At 40.2% G+C, this 14,142-nt stretch overlaps 1 protein-coding gene across 3 annotated transcripts; it reads right to left on the bottom strand.

The window, feature by feature from the left end:
• Positions 1 to 10,201: 10,201 nt before the first annotated feature.
• On the bottom strand, positions 10,202 to 13,585 carry SRSF1 (serine and arginine rich splicing factor 1). 3 transcript variants are annotated; one of them, XM_090291926.1, is made up of 4 exons: positions 13,315 to 13,585; positions 12,718 to 12,902; positions 12,202 to 12,374; positions 10,202 to 12,019 (listed from the first exon to the last, which is right to left on the bottom strand). In XM_090291926.1, exons 1-4 carry the CDS (start codon positions 13,506 to 13,508, stop codon positions 11,693 to 11,695), a joined length of 879 nt encoding a protein of 292 aa, XP_090148052.1. In that variant the 5' UTR covers positions 13,509 to 13,585; the 3' UTR covers positions 10,202 to 11,692. The 3 variants fall into 3 exon arrangements, with proteins under 3 accessions (XP_090148052.1, XP_090148051.1, XP_090148049.1); XM_090291925.1 differs by having other exon boundaries at positions 10,202 to 11,440; XM_090291923.1 differs by having other exon boundaries at positions 11,750 to 12,002.
• Between the last annotated feature and the right edge of the window lie 557 nt (positions 13,586 to 14,142).

Here is a 14,142-nt window from a genome sequence, read left to right as displayed (position 1 = left end):
CAGCTGTATTTAGCATTTCCTCTGCAGACTTCGAATAAAACACCAAGCTTATCCACAAATACTGCTTGAAGCATTTCACCCTTGGTTGTCTGAGCAGTGGCAGCATGCTCTTTGCTAGACCTGAGGTGGACCGCAGTAGAGGGCAGGATAGATTTTGACTGGATAAAAAACTTACTATGGTATACAGGGAAGGCAGATTCAAAGCATCTGGATTTTTCCTTTGAAGTAACTTTGGTCTCTTTAACAAAGCACACAAGGATCTACTGAGTTGACAGAATTAGCCCTCCACTCCCAAGGCCTGACCCTGTCCCTCTGCTTTGTTTTACTTAACTTACATAAGCACCCCCAGGCTCCCACCCCCCCCGCCCCGCAGCCAGTTCCCCAGCTGTTTCCTCTGGTTTTTCTAGCTTCCTCCCCTTCACATCTCCCTTTACTTTCTCTCCTCTTTGATTCAGCAGTGAATGCTTAGAAAGCAGATGGCAAGTAGTCAATCTAAGCCAGTGAAAAACGCTTCCTGAGCAACAGGTATAAAGCAATCCCAGAAAGAGGCGTTCTGGGAGTCGGGATACATATTATTCCTGCCTTTTGCCTGAGGAAGTCCCTATATATATTCTGTACACAAGGTTATTAGCTGAGGCAGCTACTCTGATCACATAAACAAAGCATATGGAAGGATCCACGTTGGTACTATCAATCTGCAATTAGCCCTCTCACCAGAGACAAGCTAGAAAACTGAAAGGAAAGCTTGACTACTAAAGGTAGGTTTGGGATTTACTCCCCAGTGATCCTAAAACCAAAATTTTGGGATGGAGACTTAAAACAGGGAGGGAGAGGGAAGGAAAAGGGCACAAGTTCAACATCTCCAATGAATGTTTGCTCTTAATTTACCAAGTCTCCGGTAAACATCTGGTTGTAGAGATACAGCATGGGTGATATCTAAAGATTAGCTCAGATAAAGCCCCAAATTCAGGCTGTGCTAATTACAGCCTAGAATGACAAGATTTTCAAAGACCAGCTAAGACATCCCAGTTCATAATGGATTACAGTATAATCAGCCCCTGGCTGGTTTGGCTCAGTGGATTGAGCATCGGCCTGCGAGCTAAGTGTCGCTGGTTCGATCTTCCAGTCAGGGCACATCAGAGAAGGAAAACTCTGACTCCAAAAAACCTCCGCTGCCTTGCGGCATACCTCTTCAGGGGAAAGGCTAAGGGAGTAAACCCCGACAGAAAATCCGGAGCCGGAGTCCCTAAGGCGGTTTGACGTTGTAGTCAACACCGGCAACTCCTGCGGCGCACCTGAAGCCAAGCTGTATTGACTCCGTCTTTCCCTTGGACCCTTCAGCTGCGAAGAGAGGGGGGGTCTGCTGCATGGGCAACAGCAGACCCTCCATATCACCCTGCCCAGGCTCTGTAGCTTCAGCTTCACTGGAGAGGACACTCCAGCGTCATCACAAGATGTCGATTCAACACGGGAGGAGACAGATACCGTGTCACTCCCGAGTCGGACTGCACAGCCATTCTCGGCGGTGCAGATAGACTCTTGAGAAGCTACACCATCGTCTCTCGAGATGGACGGCTGCCGACGACGACCTATTTAAATGCCAGGAACTGTACTAGTCACTGGAACTGCTTTTAAGGATCTCCTCCAGTAATCAAAATTTGAAGTTATATACACCAGTTAGACATTTGCACTAACTGCTTAAAGAGCACTGGGAAGAAAGCACATTTTTAAAGGGGTTATTTTTATTTTTAATACTAAATGAGACTTCATTGGCTCTCATGTTAAGTGTTAGCTCTGACACTGAAAATTGTCCTCTAGGGTTACGTAACGTCAAAACTGATGCCCAAAAGGCTGTATACTCAAGGCTAAGTGTAATGCAAACTTTTACTGTAAATTAAATGTGGGAAGTTACCACACATTGGCTTTTTAAAACCCATCTAACTTGAGTGATAAAGCAATTCAATCTGGTTTTGTGTCGTGATTTTACTAATACCAAATTGTATAAGTGTATAGTTACGAAAACAAATGCAAATGTTTGTAGACATTTACCCAATTCAGTCTTTTCTATGCTCCATTTCCTTGTGAGGCTGCTGCCTAGTTAGTAGCTAGCCAGGCCCTGGCCATTGAAAGCCCTGCTGTCCTTTTGGGGCCACCCTGATGAGTAGGGGTCAAAAGAGGGTAAGGGCTTCTCTGATGCTGGTTGTGCACTGCACACTGGAAAGCCAGGGACCTAAACACCTCACTTTCTTGCTGCTGGATGCTGGGCCATGGCCACTGTGAATAGATTAATTCCTGCTTTGGGTAATATGAATCAAAGATGGCACCATGGGACACCCTGGTGGCATCAGGCGGATATTACAAGCTAGGTTCAAAGACAGCCTCCCCCCTAATCTCCCGACTGGGAAAGACAGGCTGGTTTAGACAGCAACATAGTAAAATAAACTTGTCACCAGATATGGATTCAAGTTCTGGGCCAGTCACTTTAACACCTCTGAGCCTATTTTCTCAAACTGCAAAATTAGGCTACTATTTGAAGATTAAAATGAATCAAAGTACTTCATAAAATATTAGCTGCTCCTTTCAGTAAAAATAAGGTATTTCTGTCCTACGTCCTTGCATTTTCCCCTGGAAATTCTCCATTAAAAATATAAAGGTAGCAAAGTCACTTTGGGAATAAGCCCAATCTGACTGGAGGACCACAGTACATATCAGATCTAAGCTATGGGGTACATCTGCCTAGGATTTTGTGAACCTATTTACTTATTCATAAAATTTTCTTAAGGTACATACTAGCATACTGGGCACCATGGAAGTGTCAGAGCTTTTCACACAGCCCTTGTTCTATAAGTTTACCATGTAGCTGAGGTAAAGAAAACACATGTACATGAAACTAAACAGCTTAAGACAACATTAAGTACACAAACTACATGTCATTATATAAACATGCTGAAGAAAGCTAAACAAATACAGTGCAATTAGTCCAAGAATGCACAAGTCTTTAGCTGCTCATGAAGGGGTGGAAGAATTTTTAATGGCCAAATGGGGATGTTCGTAGGATGTGGACGTGTTGTTAAATGTTTGCAGTCTCTTGGCTTCTGGAGAATTGCTTAGGCTAGTTCATCCTCTATAAGCATAAAGACTGGGGTCAGGAGCCTGGAATAATATTAAGACTGCCCCAAACCAAGGAAATAATATACCATCTGGTTTCTTCACTCTTTCTCTCTATGTAAAACTTTTCTGTATATGAATCCCTTTATGGAATAATAAAAAAGAACCAAAATGATGCAATCCCATTGAAAAATCTGCAGAAATCCTCATTGAGACAGGATCACTAAATTCAGAAGTGACTTAAGACTTTTCTGTAATAAACAAGCTTAATCTTTAAATAGGAGACCTAGGAGGAAGCATTGAGAGGGAACTGCTCCTCTTTTAATGAGACAATGGCACCAACTCTTGATAAATATTAAGAAGTGAACACAGCTTGCAACAAAATAACTTTTTTACTTGCAAGATTGATTTTTGGGGAAGCATTTACTTTTCCAATTATAGGAGAGGCTTAGGCTAGCATTTCAACTAATTTGCACTTCCTCGCTAATTAGAAATTATCTAATGCAATGTTAGAATTAAAATTGCTTTCTCCAATAATCCATCCAGTTTACCGTTTGTGAAATAGGCTTCCATATAGTGCTTTGCTTTTAAGAAGTACTACATTCTTTCCATCTCATTCAATCAATATTTATTAAACTGTCAGCATTGCATTTGGCTCATTGGGAAATACAAATATTACAAAAATTCCATAGGGTATGAAAAATTAATACAAAACATTCTACAATAAATTTTGAGACTAGATGCATCACAAAGACAACTATTACTTGGGTTTGGCAGCTTGCTTTTTATAGTTGCAGAAATGAACTTTAACTTGAGGATGATCAGGATTTAAAGCTGCAGGATGACTGGTAAGTTAGGGGAAGAAGTCTGAAAACACAAGCAAATACACATAAGCAAAAACAAGCATGTTCAATGAAGTATTTAGCAGATCAACCAGAGCAGGGGAAGATGTGACTGAGTGCTGATTCAGATTAAGTGAAGTGACAGGTTTTAGGAAGTTCAGACCTGAAGGCCAGGATGGAGACTGGAGTCAGTGAAACAAGCTGAAACATTTTAGTAGTACATTTTGGGTGCACAGAGAATGCTGATATGGCAAATGGAGATGGTGGACAAACCCGAATGGAATTTTAAGGAACTCTGACAAGAAAACACATCTCTATAGCCTAGCTTAAGCCATAGATACAATGGCAAAGAACCGGTTATATTAAAAGTCATAGAACTTGACTATCACCCAAGGACAAAGGAGTCATTTTTAGTTTTCTTCGCTGTAGTGTGCTTGCTGTACTGCTAACCATTTCACATTTCTAGTCTGAAGATGTGGCTGTCACTCTTGGTTTATTTTGTAACTAAATTTATAATTCAATTTTTTAGGTTTCTCTCCCAAAGCAATTGAGTTGAATAATTCATCTTTTGAATGTCAACTCAGTGCAAAAGCATTGTGCTGTATACCTAGGAGAAAAGGGTAAGAGATTATGGTATGAACAACTCACTGATAACAAGGCAGAATGACTTAATTTTTAAGATAAAGTATTAATTCTATGTGGGAATACAGAGCAAGGACCAACAGTGCCTTTTCAATTAAGTATTTATCATGTGCCAGGTACTGTCTTGGTTCCTTAGAAAATAAAAACTCATGAAGAAAATTGCAGAGTGAGCAAACTAGGTGATGTATGGCACACTAGAGACACAGACACATGTCTGTGCCCAAGTTTTCAGGTGATTTCTTAAGTACTGCTCATGATAAATTATACTTCTCTAAATGAAGAGATGATAGACACTGCAGGAAGTACAGGACCAAACAAAAAAATGCTGGAAAATGCCAAATTCTGGGTGCCAGGTTACTAAGACCCGACTCTGCCTTTCTAAGGAGTGTGTCCTCCAGACAATGAGGTTTCCAATAATTTTAGTGGTGACAATAAATTTTTCACTTTACAAAGTTAATTCTAGCAACAATGGTTGGTGCAGCTGGATTCAGAGTGAGTATAACAATGGACTTCTGTCAATCTGGCCTTGACTACAGAGATGTTCTATCTCAAATTCCTAGTCATGCCACTGGGTCTGCTGCATGGGCAACAGCAGACCCTCCATATCACCCTGCCCAGGCTCTGTAGCTTCAGCTTCACTGGAGAGGACACTCCAGCGTCATCACAAGATGTCGATTTAACACAGGAGGAGACAGATACCGTGTCACTCCCGAGTTGGACTGCACAGCCATTCTCGGCAGTGCAGATAGACTCTTAAGAAGCTACACCATCGTCTCTCGAGACGGACGGCTGCCAAGAAGTCATGCCACTTCAAGGGTGAGACATTCAGCCCAGGATTTTCAAGTCCTATTTAAAGGCTGTAAGTTATCTTTTGTCTGATGTAGCAGTCCATTTCTAAGTATTAAATTTTAGTAACTACAGCAATCTGAAAGCCTACCCCAAACTTACAAAGGTACATCAAGACTCCTTTGATATCCAGCACCCTATATAGGGTCTGATTCATCCATGCCTTTTGCCCCTTTAACAATATTCTAGGTTTTTTCTTTTACAAAGGGAATTCTGGATTTTCCTTTGTACAATTTTGGATTGAGTGCCTCTTAAGTTAAATAAGACATCGGAGCTAACAATATTAGGATTAAGGACAGGCACAATCAATCTGCTGTACCTTCAATACTCTCAACCCAATTTGTAGCAAAGCTGCTGGTCAGCAACCACCCTCTGCAGTCTCACATGCTATGTAAAACGTTCAGCAGGCAGGGTAACCTCTATTGTGTAACCTTACTTCTGTCCTGGGAAAATACCTTTGTCGTCTTCTGTGTATTCTTCAAAGCACAAGTTTTGAACACTGAAGTCTGTGCCCTTTACATTTTTGCAATGTAAAGTTGGGAGAGGGAAATGATATGAACAACAAATGCTTAAGTACTAATCCCCAATAATTTTCAGCTTAAAATAAAATGGCATTAAAGAAACACATGAAGATAAGTGTGTACTGACTTTCTGATCACAAGATACTCTGTGCCTACTTAAGCAAAGCCTAGAAAATAGAAAAGGCCAACCTAACAAGCAGGTTCTAAAGACACATTAACAATTACAAACCTTAGTAATGCTGAGAAATAAGATCACTCCAGAAACTTTCACACCGTTAAAAACTAAAGGTTTCTGAAAGCATATTTTCTGGTAGCATGACCAATTTTTTTCCAAGACCTGTTTTTTTTTTCAGCACATCTACTCCTGCAGCCAATTCTTACACTCCTGGTTTTACTATTCCATACCTCAAGATGTACAAGCAGATTCATGTCCTCAGTATTTTCTCCCAAGACCTGTAAGTACTTCTCTGGTTTATGTAAGCTCAGTACTCAAGGTCTAGTCAAAACCTAAACAGATCCAAGTCAAAGGATTTTGCCCAACAGATGAGGTAAAAGTTATAGTAAGAAAACTTATCAATACCTCCCCCCAACCCAAACTTCAGAGCTGTTGGATGTTTAGATGGTCGGCTTCGTTTACAGTAGGGACTTCCTGGTTGATTTTGCATCATAGCTCCCTCTAGTGGCTGTGATTTCCCCTAGCATTTACCCAAATAGGAAAGTTCAATTTTTAAAAATGTCACTTAGACATTTGGCATCCCTGCAAATCTGACATTTCATTCAAAAGGCTCTCAATTCCCACTCTCTTCACATTGATAATTCTATCAATAGTTGATAAATGACACTTCAAAGGTATATAGTGACAGGAGTTAAGACACTTTTTAACCTAGTGGTTGGGTTAACTCCCTTGTACTTTTTAAGATGAAAACACTTGACCTGCTGCACTTCTTTCAGTGTTCTTTCATCTACCTATGTTCCATCTACTTAAACGGTGACCTCCTTAGTAAGCAAAGGCACAGATGACTTCTCTCCCTGGTACCACCTTCAGGGTTGTCTGGTATGGCTTTTAAAGTTAGAGAAGCATCCCTGAAGTTCTCAGTGACAAGAGCAAGTGCTGATTTAGGTATAATTTTAACTTTGTGGGCCTGTATTTAAAGCAAGTTTTTGCCAAGATTACTTTGTTATATAGACAAAATGAACATGTTTCCTTATAATCTTTTTACTTCATGCCAATCCCAGCCTTTCCTTCAGGATCAGAATGATCGATGTTTCTGTAAAGTACTGGGGGGGGGGGGGGACCTACCCCAAAAGAATGTAGCATTCCCCTGTATGCTAGGATGCCAAAATATTTCCTTCAGTGGAGTATGAATGTTTTGAGTCCATTACAGCAGAATATGAAATGTGAGTCACTTTTTAAAAACCTTTTGGCTGTTTCAGCCTAAAAAGATAAGGAACTTGCATCCCAATTAATGAAGAATCCACGTAACAGGTTTTTTACTCACAAAGCTACACAAGTTTTAGTCCCACATATTCTACTATAATTCTACATTCCCTTTTCCAAACTCTTGGGGACAGATGTAACTGAAATTCAGAAGTGTTTACACTTTACAAAGGTATGGTATATAGACCCTATATAAAATATAACACCCTCAATAAAGCCTGTGGCTACTGTATAATGAAATACATCAGTATTTCTGCAAGACAAGTAGTCACAGTAAGTACAAAACAAGGCATCACTCATCAGGTTTTACATTAGTTCAACAAAATGTTTTCAATGTTTTTTGGGTAAGATTGTGAACCCATTTTGTCTTTGCACTGTTCACACTATAATAGTTAAACGAAAGGACAGTTATGTTACAATAGAACCTCAGTCTTTTTCTCTCAATACTATTTCTGATACATACATAAAACATTTCACGTGTAATTTCATTACAACTTCATATACAAAGCAAAAAGGCACATATGAATTCATCTTCACAAAAAACTTGAAAAACACCAGCCCTAATGAGCAAGATGTTTCAAAAGTTGAAATTCTAGAATCATATTGCACTTAAGCCTGAGTGGATATATGCACTCAAAAACTGAAGTAGAAAACAGAACATTTTAAATGAGGGAAACCTGTTCATATTTCAAACATTAAGAAATTAAACTTAATTTAAAAATTCAGATCCCAAACAGGAATCAAAAAATGGGCTTCTTACCTTTTGTTTCCAGAATGTGGGCTGAACAGCAAGATGGGTTATTCAATCTGATGTTATGAAAAATAGGTGCTTCTTAGCTTTAAGTTTTTCCTTGGTTAGAAAATAAACTAATGATAGGTTCCCTACAATATTCTTAAGGAGAAACAAATAGGAAGTGGGAAAATCCAAGCCAGTCTTTTTAGTTCCAAAATGGTGGCTTTCTTCTAACAGCTGCCCATTTTGGTAGAGGTTTAAGGGCCATCTCCCCTCACAGCCCTGGGCTGTCTTGGTATTAACTGCAAAACCTGTGCCCCTCCCTCTATCTTTTGCAAACACACACTAAGTCCTCTCTAATCTTCAAACAGCTGATATACCAGACAAGAAATGTTTTCTATCTCATTTCAATCTAGGGTTGAAACTACTAAAACTTTTAGAAGAGCTCATCTTTCAACTTAGCTTAAATGTACTCAACCTTGAGTGAAGGTTTTTCATTTTGATCCTGTTACCAAATGTTCAGTGAATACAAATGAACCCAGGCTTATTTAAATCTACCCCCCATTTACCTTCCCAGAATTAAATGTCATTTAAAAATATTTTAAAAGTACTCTGCACACGTAATGCAACTTGTCTATGGCCATGCCACCCTGAAAACATCTGAATGGAAAACGTAACTGCTTTAGTAAATCTGCTTCTTGAACTTATTTTGAATGTAACAGATTACTTCCTTAATGTACATCAATCCTAGTTTTGAATTTAATACCCTTTTCTTCCTCCTGACATTCCACAAAGTTCACTTACATGTATGTACTGGTTAGGTGACCATATGCAAATCTTGGGACAAATTTCCTCCACTACAAAGAATATTTCCAGTTTTCCATAGGTTTGCAATTATGTCACATGAACAGCTGTCTTAAATTCAGCTTCCAATATCATTAGACCTCAAGGGAAATATTAGTATTTAGTTGTATGCAGAAAAAAAAGTGATTTGATGGTAGTGACTAGCTGTTCAGGAAATGAGACCATTTGGGATTTTAGGTAAAAATCCCCTCAATTCAAGCAAATTGAAAATTTAAAACCAAGGACTGTCAAGTAACAAGATACAAAAACTAGTGGACTATAAGATATAATCACTGCTTTGGTATGTTTTGGATACTGAATAACCTTAAGAGTTGAAAAGTTTACAAAGCAAAATTTTTAAGAATGCCCAGCTTTTTATTAGAAACAACACACTCAAATAAGCAGTTGTCTTTCTAATGTTCTATTCAGATTTCAAAAAGTACAAATTGTGTTGAAAGCTTTAACGTGTGCTGAATTTAAACATTTAATACTTAACAATTTTTGAGATGAGGTTCACTGAGAATCTCAAAAGGTATCTCCAAGTTAACATTTACCAGTCACCACTCAATTCTGCATAAAAGTCTGTTATCTAGGTGATCACCAAAAATAAGCAGCATCTGAATTTTACTAACTTTTTAAAATCAAAGTATGGGAAGCTTATTTTTCAGAGACTAGATCATCCCCCTCATCTACCATATTACATACACAATTGTCTTTCCCACATTTTCTTATCTTTTCCTGAATGTTATTACAATTAACAAAAATTGGTTAATGCCATTAGAGATTACCTTTAAAGAACCTTTAATTTACCAAACATAAATGCAAGTCAGAATCTTATCCATTTAAAGTATTAACTGATACACCCAGTTAAAATCTTACAAGATGAAAAAGGACAACCATGCAGTTTTTTAAAAAATGTTTATTTTTCAAAGAAAAACGGCAACAGCCAATTGGAAACCTACTTATTCTTCAACACCAATTTTGTTTTCTTTAAATTTAGAAATGACTTACTGATTTACTATTTTAAACAAAACCCCCCTTTCCCCTTTAAATGTTTACCATCTACTCGTGCTGAATCCTTCCAAGGAGATTGCTCCAGCGTATAGTATATCTCCAGGTCCTCGCTTTGCTCCTTTTACCAAAAATGCAAAACACAATTCCATCGTGCATCTTAAGGGCTCCAATCGTCAAAAATAGAGAAAAAAAATCTTTGGAATAGCCAATTAAGTTGAATAAAAAAAAAAAAAAGAAAAAGAAAGAAATCCACACGAATGCGGTTTGGTTGGGGCAGGAATCCACTCCTATGTTCCTGGTAATCTGATCCCGCTCCATGAATCCTTGTTATTCATCCTCCCTATCCTATCCACATTATGATTTGAATCCAATGATCCAGCTCCAAGGATTGGGATCCAGTGAGCCCTCTCCAATCCAAACCTTTATAACCAGCAAAACCAAAAAAGAGGAGGCAAAATGTTAGATACTGTAATCAAAAAAGGTTTCTGGGGAATGATGAGTTATGTCTGTCATCAGTTTAACAGATGTACATCAATAACTATCAAATTCCCCAAAACAAGTTTCTGAATGGTGTTCAGATAAATTTTAGAAACTTAATCATCATAGAGACTAATTGGAAGAAGCATTTTATATTTACAGTTCAACTGATAATGCCAACATTTGTTATTGTACAGCGTATTACAGGTTTTGTGGTTGCAAAAATTATGTAGTTGACGTTTACCGGTATTGTTACAGACCCTAAGTCTAAACTAAATCTAATGCTCCCGTTTGCAATTTAATTTGTAAATTAAAAGTATTTTAAACGAGTCAATTATGAATATTAGTTTAAAGGGGAAGGTGAGACTTAGAAGTATTCCCAACTAGATTATCTACACCAATACATTGGAATTCTATAATTTGCTTTCATTTTGTCTTAAAAAAATGAAATAGCAACGCTATATCAGTCACACAGGACATGCATATTTAGCAGTATTGATATTATACTCTATCTGGTTGGAATTAAAGACACCCTGTACCCACATGTACACCAACAGCAGGTCACACATTAACAGTTGTAACTAATCACTGTGACAAATTAGCCAGTTCTTCCCACATTAGTCCCTATTAAAACAAAAGAGGGGGGAAGGGAGCAAAATAAATTGTTACAAAATGGGCACTGTAATTTTGCCACAATTGCCAAGGTTTAAAGAGCAAAGCAATTGTAGCTAAGATAACTGCAAAAGATGTTTGCAAGTGTTTTAAAGTAGGTGCATATAATAATTTTTAACCCTTGCTTTTTAGTATAAGGTCAATACTGCCAATTTCATCTGTGACAATAGCACTTGGAGTCATACCATTGCCTCCATTATTGATCTGATCCTCCTCAATCCTCCTTTTGACAATCCTAAAATGATTGATATGTGCTCCACAATCCTTAATCCAAAGCATTCTTAATCCATCTCTTCAGATATGTCTACAGAAAGACACATGAAAAGCAAGATAAACATAAGAACTTCCCCAGGTAAGATAGCCACAAACACCCCCAACATCCCAGTTCACACAAACCAGAGCAGAATAGACATTTACACAATATCACAGTCTGAAGAGCATGGAGAGTTAACTAAATTTAAACAATCCTGTCTATGACATCACTCAAAATACAATTTACCAAACATGAGGGGAATGTAGATGTTAGGAGCAAGGGGATATTACACAAGAATGCAATTCAACACTTTAGCCCATTCTGAACAAAACAGTTTGAATTAAAAAATGAAAAGATTGTACTGAGTAAAGGAAAACTGTATACAACATGGGTTCTACAAAAAGTGTCACCAATCATCTTATGTACGAGAGCGAGATCTGCTATGACGGGGAGAATAGCGTGGTGATCCTCTGCTTCTCCTTGGGGAGTAACTGCGACTCCTGCTGTTGCTTCTGCTACGGCTTCTGCTACGACTACGGCTTCGAGAACGAGATCTTCCATAACTTGGACTTCTGGGCCCATCAACTTTAACCCGGATGTAGGCAGTTTCTCCCTATTGAATAGACAGAACTTTCGATTGAAACATCTAAGCTTTTACCTGTCTTCAGGCATGCTGAATGAGTACAATGTAGCTAAAAACCAGAAATCTGGCACTTTACTTGGACACTGCTTGTCTGAATCTTACCTGAAAATTCCACTGTTAAGCACTGTATCCAATTCTGGACAAAGAAAAGAATAAGTGTATAACCTACCTCATGAGATCTAAACTTAGTGTTATCCAGTTTTCGAACTGCATAGGTCATATCTTCTTTCCGTACAAACTCCACGACACCAGTGCCATCTCGGTAAACATCAGCATAACATACATCACCTGCTTCACGCATGTGATCCTTCAAGTCCTGCCAGCTTCCACTTGGAGGCAGTCCTGAAAAAGTGATTTTTTCAATACCAATTACCCTAAATTTCATATTAAACTAAAAAATCACATTAGAACAAAGGCTACTTTAAATTAATGATTATATTTAAGATCCTAGATAAAGAGCTAAATCTGGAATGAGTCCAAAGTTATTTCTAAATTAAGGTCTTCATATTCAAGGAATTGCAACCTAATTTGATAAATTTCATTGCAATAATTCTTGTTTACTAAGTTCACTCAAGAAACAAGTAACTTAGGACCTAGCATAAAAATTTGACAAATTGGTCCCGCAAGGAAAATTTTAAGGGGTTTCTGTCCCTGCTCCATGAATCCACGTTAACAATAAACTCACCAGAGACAACCACTCTGTTTTCAGATCGCCTGGAAGGAGGGCCATAGCGGCCTCGGGGAGCTCCACCACCTCCACCCCCGCCGCCGCCTCGGCCTGTACCACGGCCGCTTCGAGGGAACTCCACCCGCAGACGGTATCCATCGTAATCATAGCCGTCGCGACCGTACACCGCGTCTTCCGCATCTCTACATGACCACAGAAGGCAAAAGGGCTAAGAAAGGGGACCCGGAGTGGCAGCTAACTCAGCCGGGACATAGCGGCCTCCCGCACATGCGCACCCGGTGTAAAAGAGCCCACATGCGCTGCATAATGGGAATGGCCCCTCCCCCACTCCGAAACACGCCAGGCTCGCGACCACTACACCAGCCCTCAACGCCTGGTTCCCGCTCCGAGCCCGACACGGCTCTGGGAATGCCCACGAGGGCCCAGCCACCAGAAAAGCCAAACCGACCCAGGTCCCACTCGACTCCTGCATAGACAATCATCTTGCCCCTTACCTAAAAGCCCACCTCCCCATTCTCTAGTATTAAGGTCTTGGACCTCTCCTCAAGTACTCAAACCGATTTCCTCAAGGCCCCAAGCCCCAGGCTGCCTCACCGGGGGTCCTCGAACTCAACGAAGGCAAAGGGCGGTCCTCCGCGGCGATTCTTGAGATCTATGTCGCGGATAGCACCGTATTTGTAGAACACGTCCTCAATGTCCTTGGTTCGGATATCTGGAGGTAAGTTACCCACGTAGATGCGGCAATCGTTGTTCCCTGCCGGGCCACGAATCACACCACCTCCCGACATGGCGACGAGGAAAAGCGCGGACTCGAGAACAGGCCTTCCCACCAAGCCTAGCGCACAGTAGAGCGAACCCGCAGCGACACCACGTCTCCCACGGCCTCTCCAAAATGGCGCCTTTATCCGCTTGGCGCACGGATATGGGGGGGAGGGAAGAAGAGAAACGGAAGGAAGCAGCTATTCGATCTCAGTACGCACGCGCAAGAGCTTAACAGGTACACGAAAGTGCGCTCACGCAGGCGCGACGTCACCCTCCGCGGGAAAGGAAAAAAGTTCCCTGCGTTTCCGATTTGCGAGTGGTTTGTAATAGAGTGACCAGCCGTTTGGTAAAATGATACGGGTCCCTCGTTAAAGAGGTTATTAATCCCTCTAGAGTCTTAAGAGATAATCAGTTTCCTTAGGAATGAGCCTTTTAAAGCACCTAGGCTCTTTCAAAGGAATTGGTGAAACCTACCCTGCTCCTGTTCCACCATGCTTTGCGGCGTTAACAGCCTTTGGCGGGAAAGACTCCCGGAGGCGGAGTCAAAGGGTGGGGAGGTTGTTCCGGAAACAGGGGCTTCCTCCGAGAGTGCGCTTGGTCTAGGAATTGCGTTGCCCTTGATTCAATCAAGAGTGAAGGCGTGACTTTGTCTTTACATTC

This window comes from Furipterus horrens, unplaced genomic scaffold, assembly GCF_987537825.1.
Source record: "Furipterus horrens unplaced genomic scaffold, mFurHor1.1.pri manual_scaffold_11, whole genome shotgun sequence".
Taxonomy (NCBI): Eukaryota; Metazoa; Chordata; class Mammalia; order Chiroptera; family Furipteridae; genus Furipterus; species Furipterus horrens.
This window is presented reverse-complemented; position numbering and strand designations above follow the sequence as displayed.

What these genes read in the sequence shown, in the direction of transcription:
- SRSF1 (XM_090291926.1), bottom strand. Translation starts at nt 13,508, where the DNA reads ATGTCGGGAGGTGGTGTGATTCGTGGCCCGGCAGGGAACAACGATTGC. An exon ending in GTTGAGTTCGAGGACCCCCG is followed by an intron (nt 12,903 to 13,314) that starts GTGAGGCAGCCT and finishes GTGGTCATGTAG; the next exon opens with AGATGCGGAAGACGCGGTGT. An exon ending in CTAAGTTTAGATCTCATGAG is followed by an intron (nt 12,020 to 12,201) that starts GTAGGTTATACA and finishes TTCAATCGAAAG; the next exon opens with TTCTGTCTATTCAATAGGGA.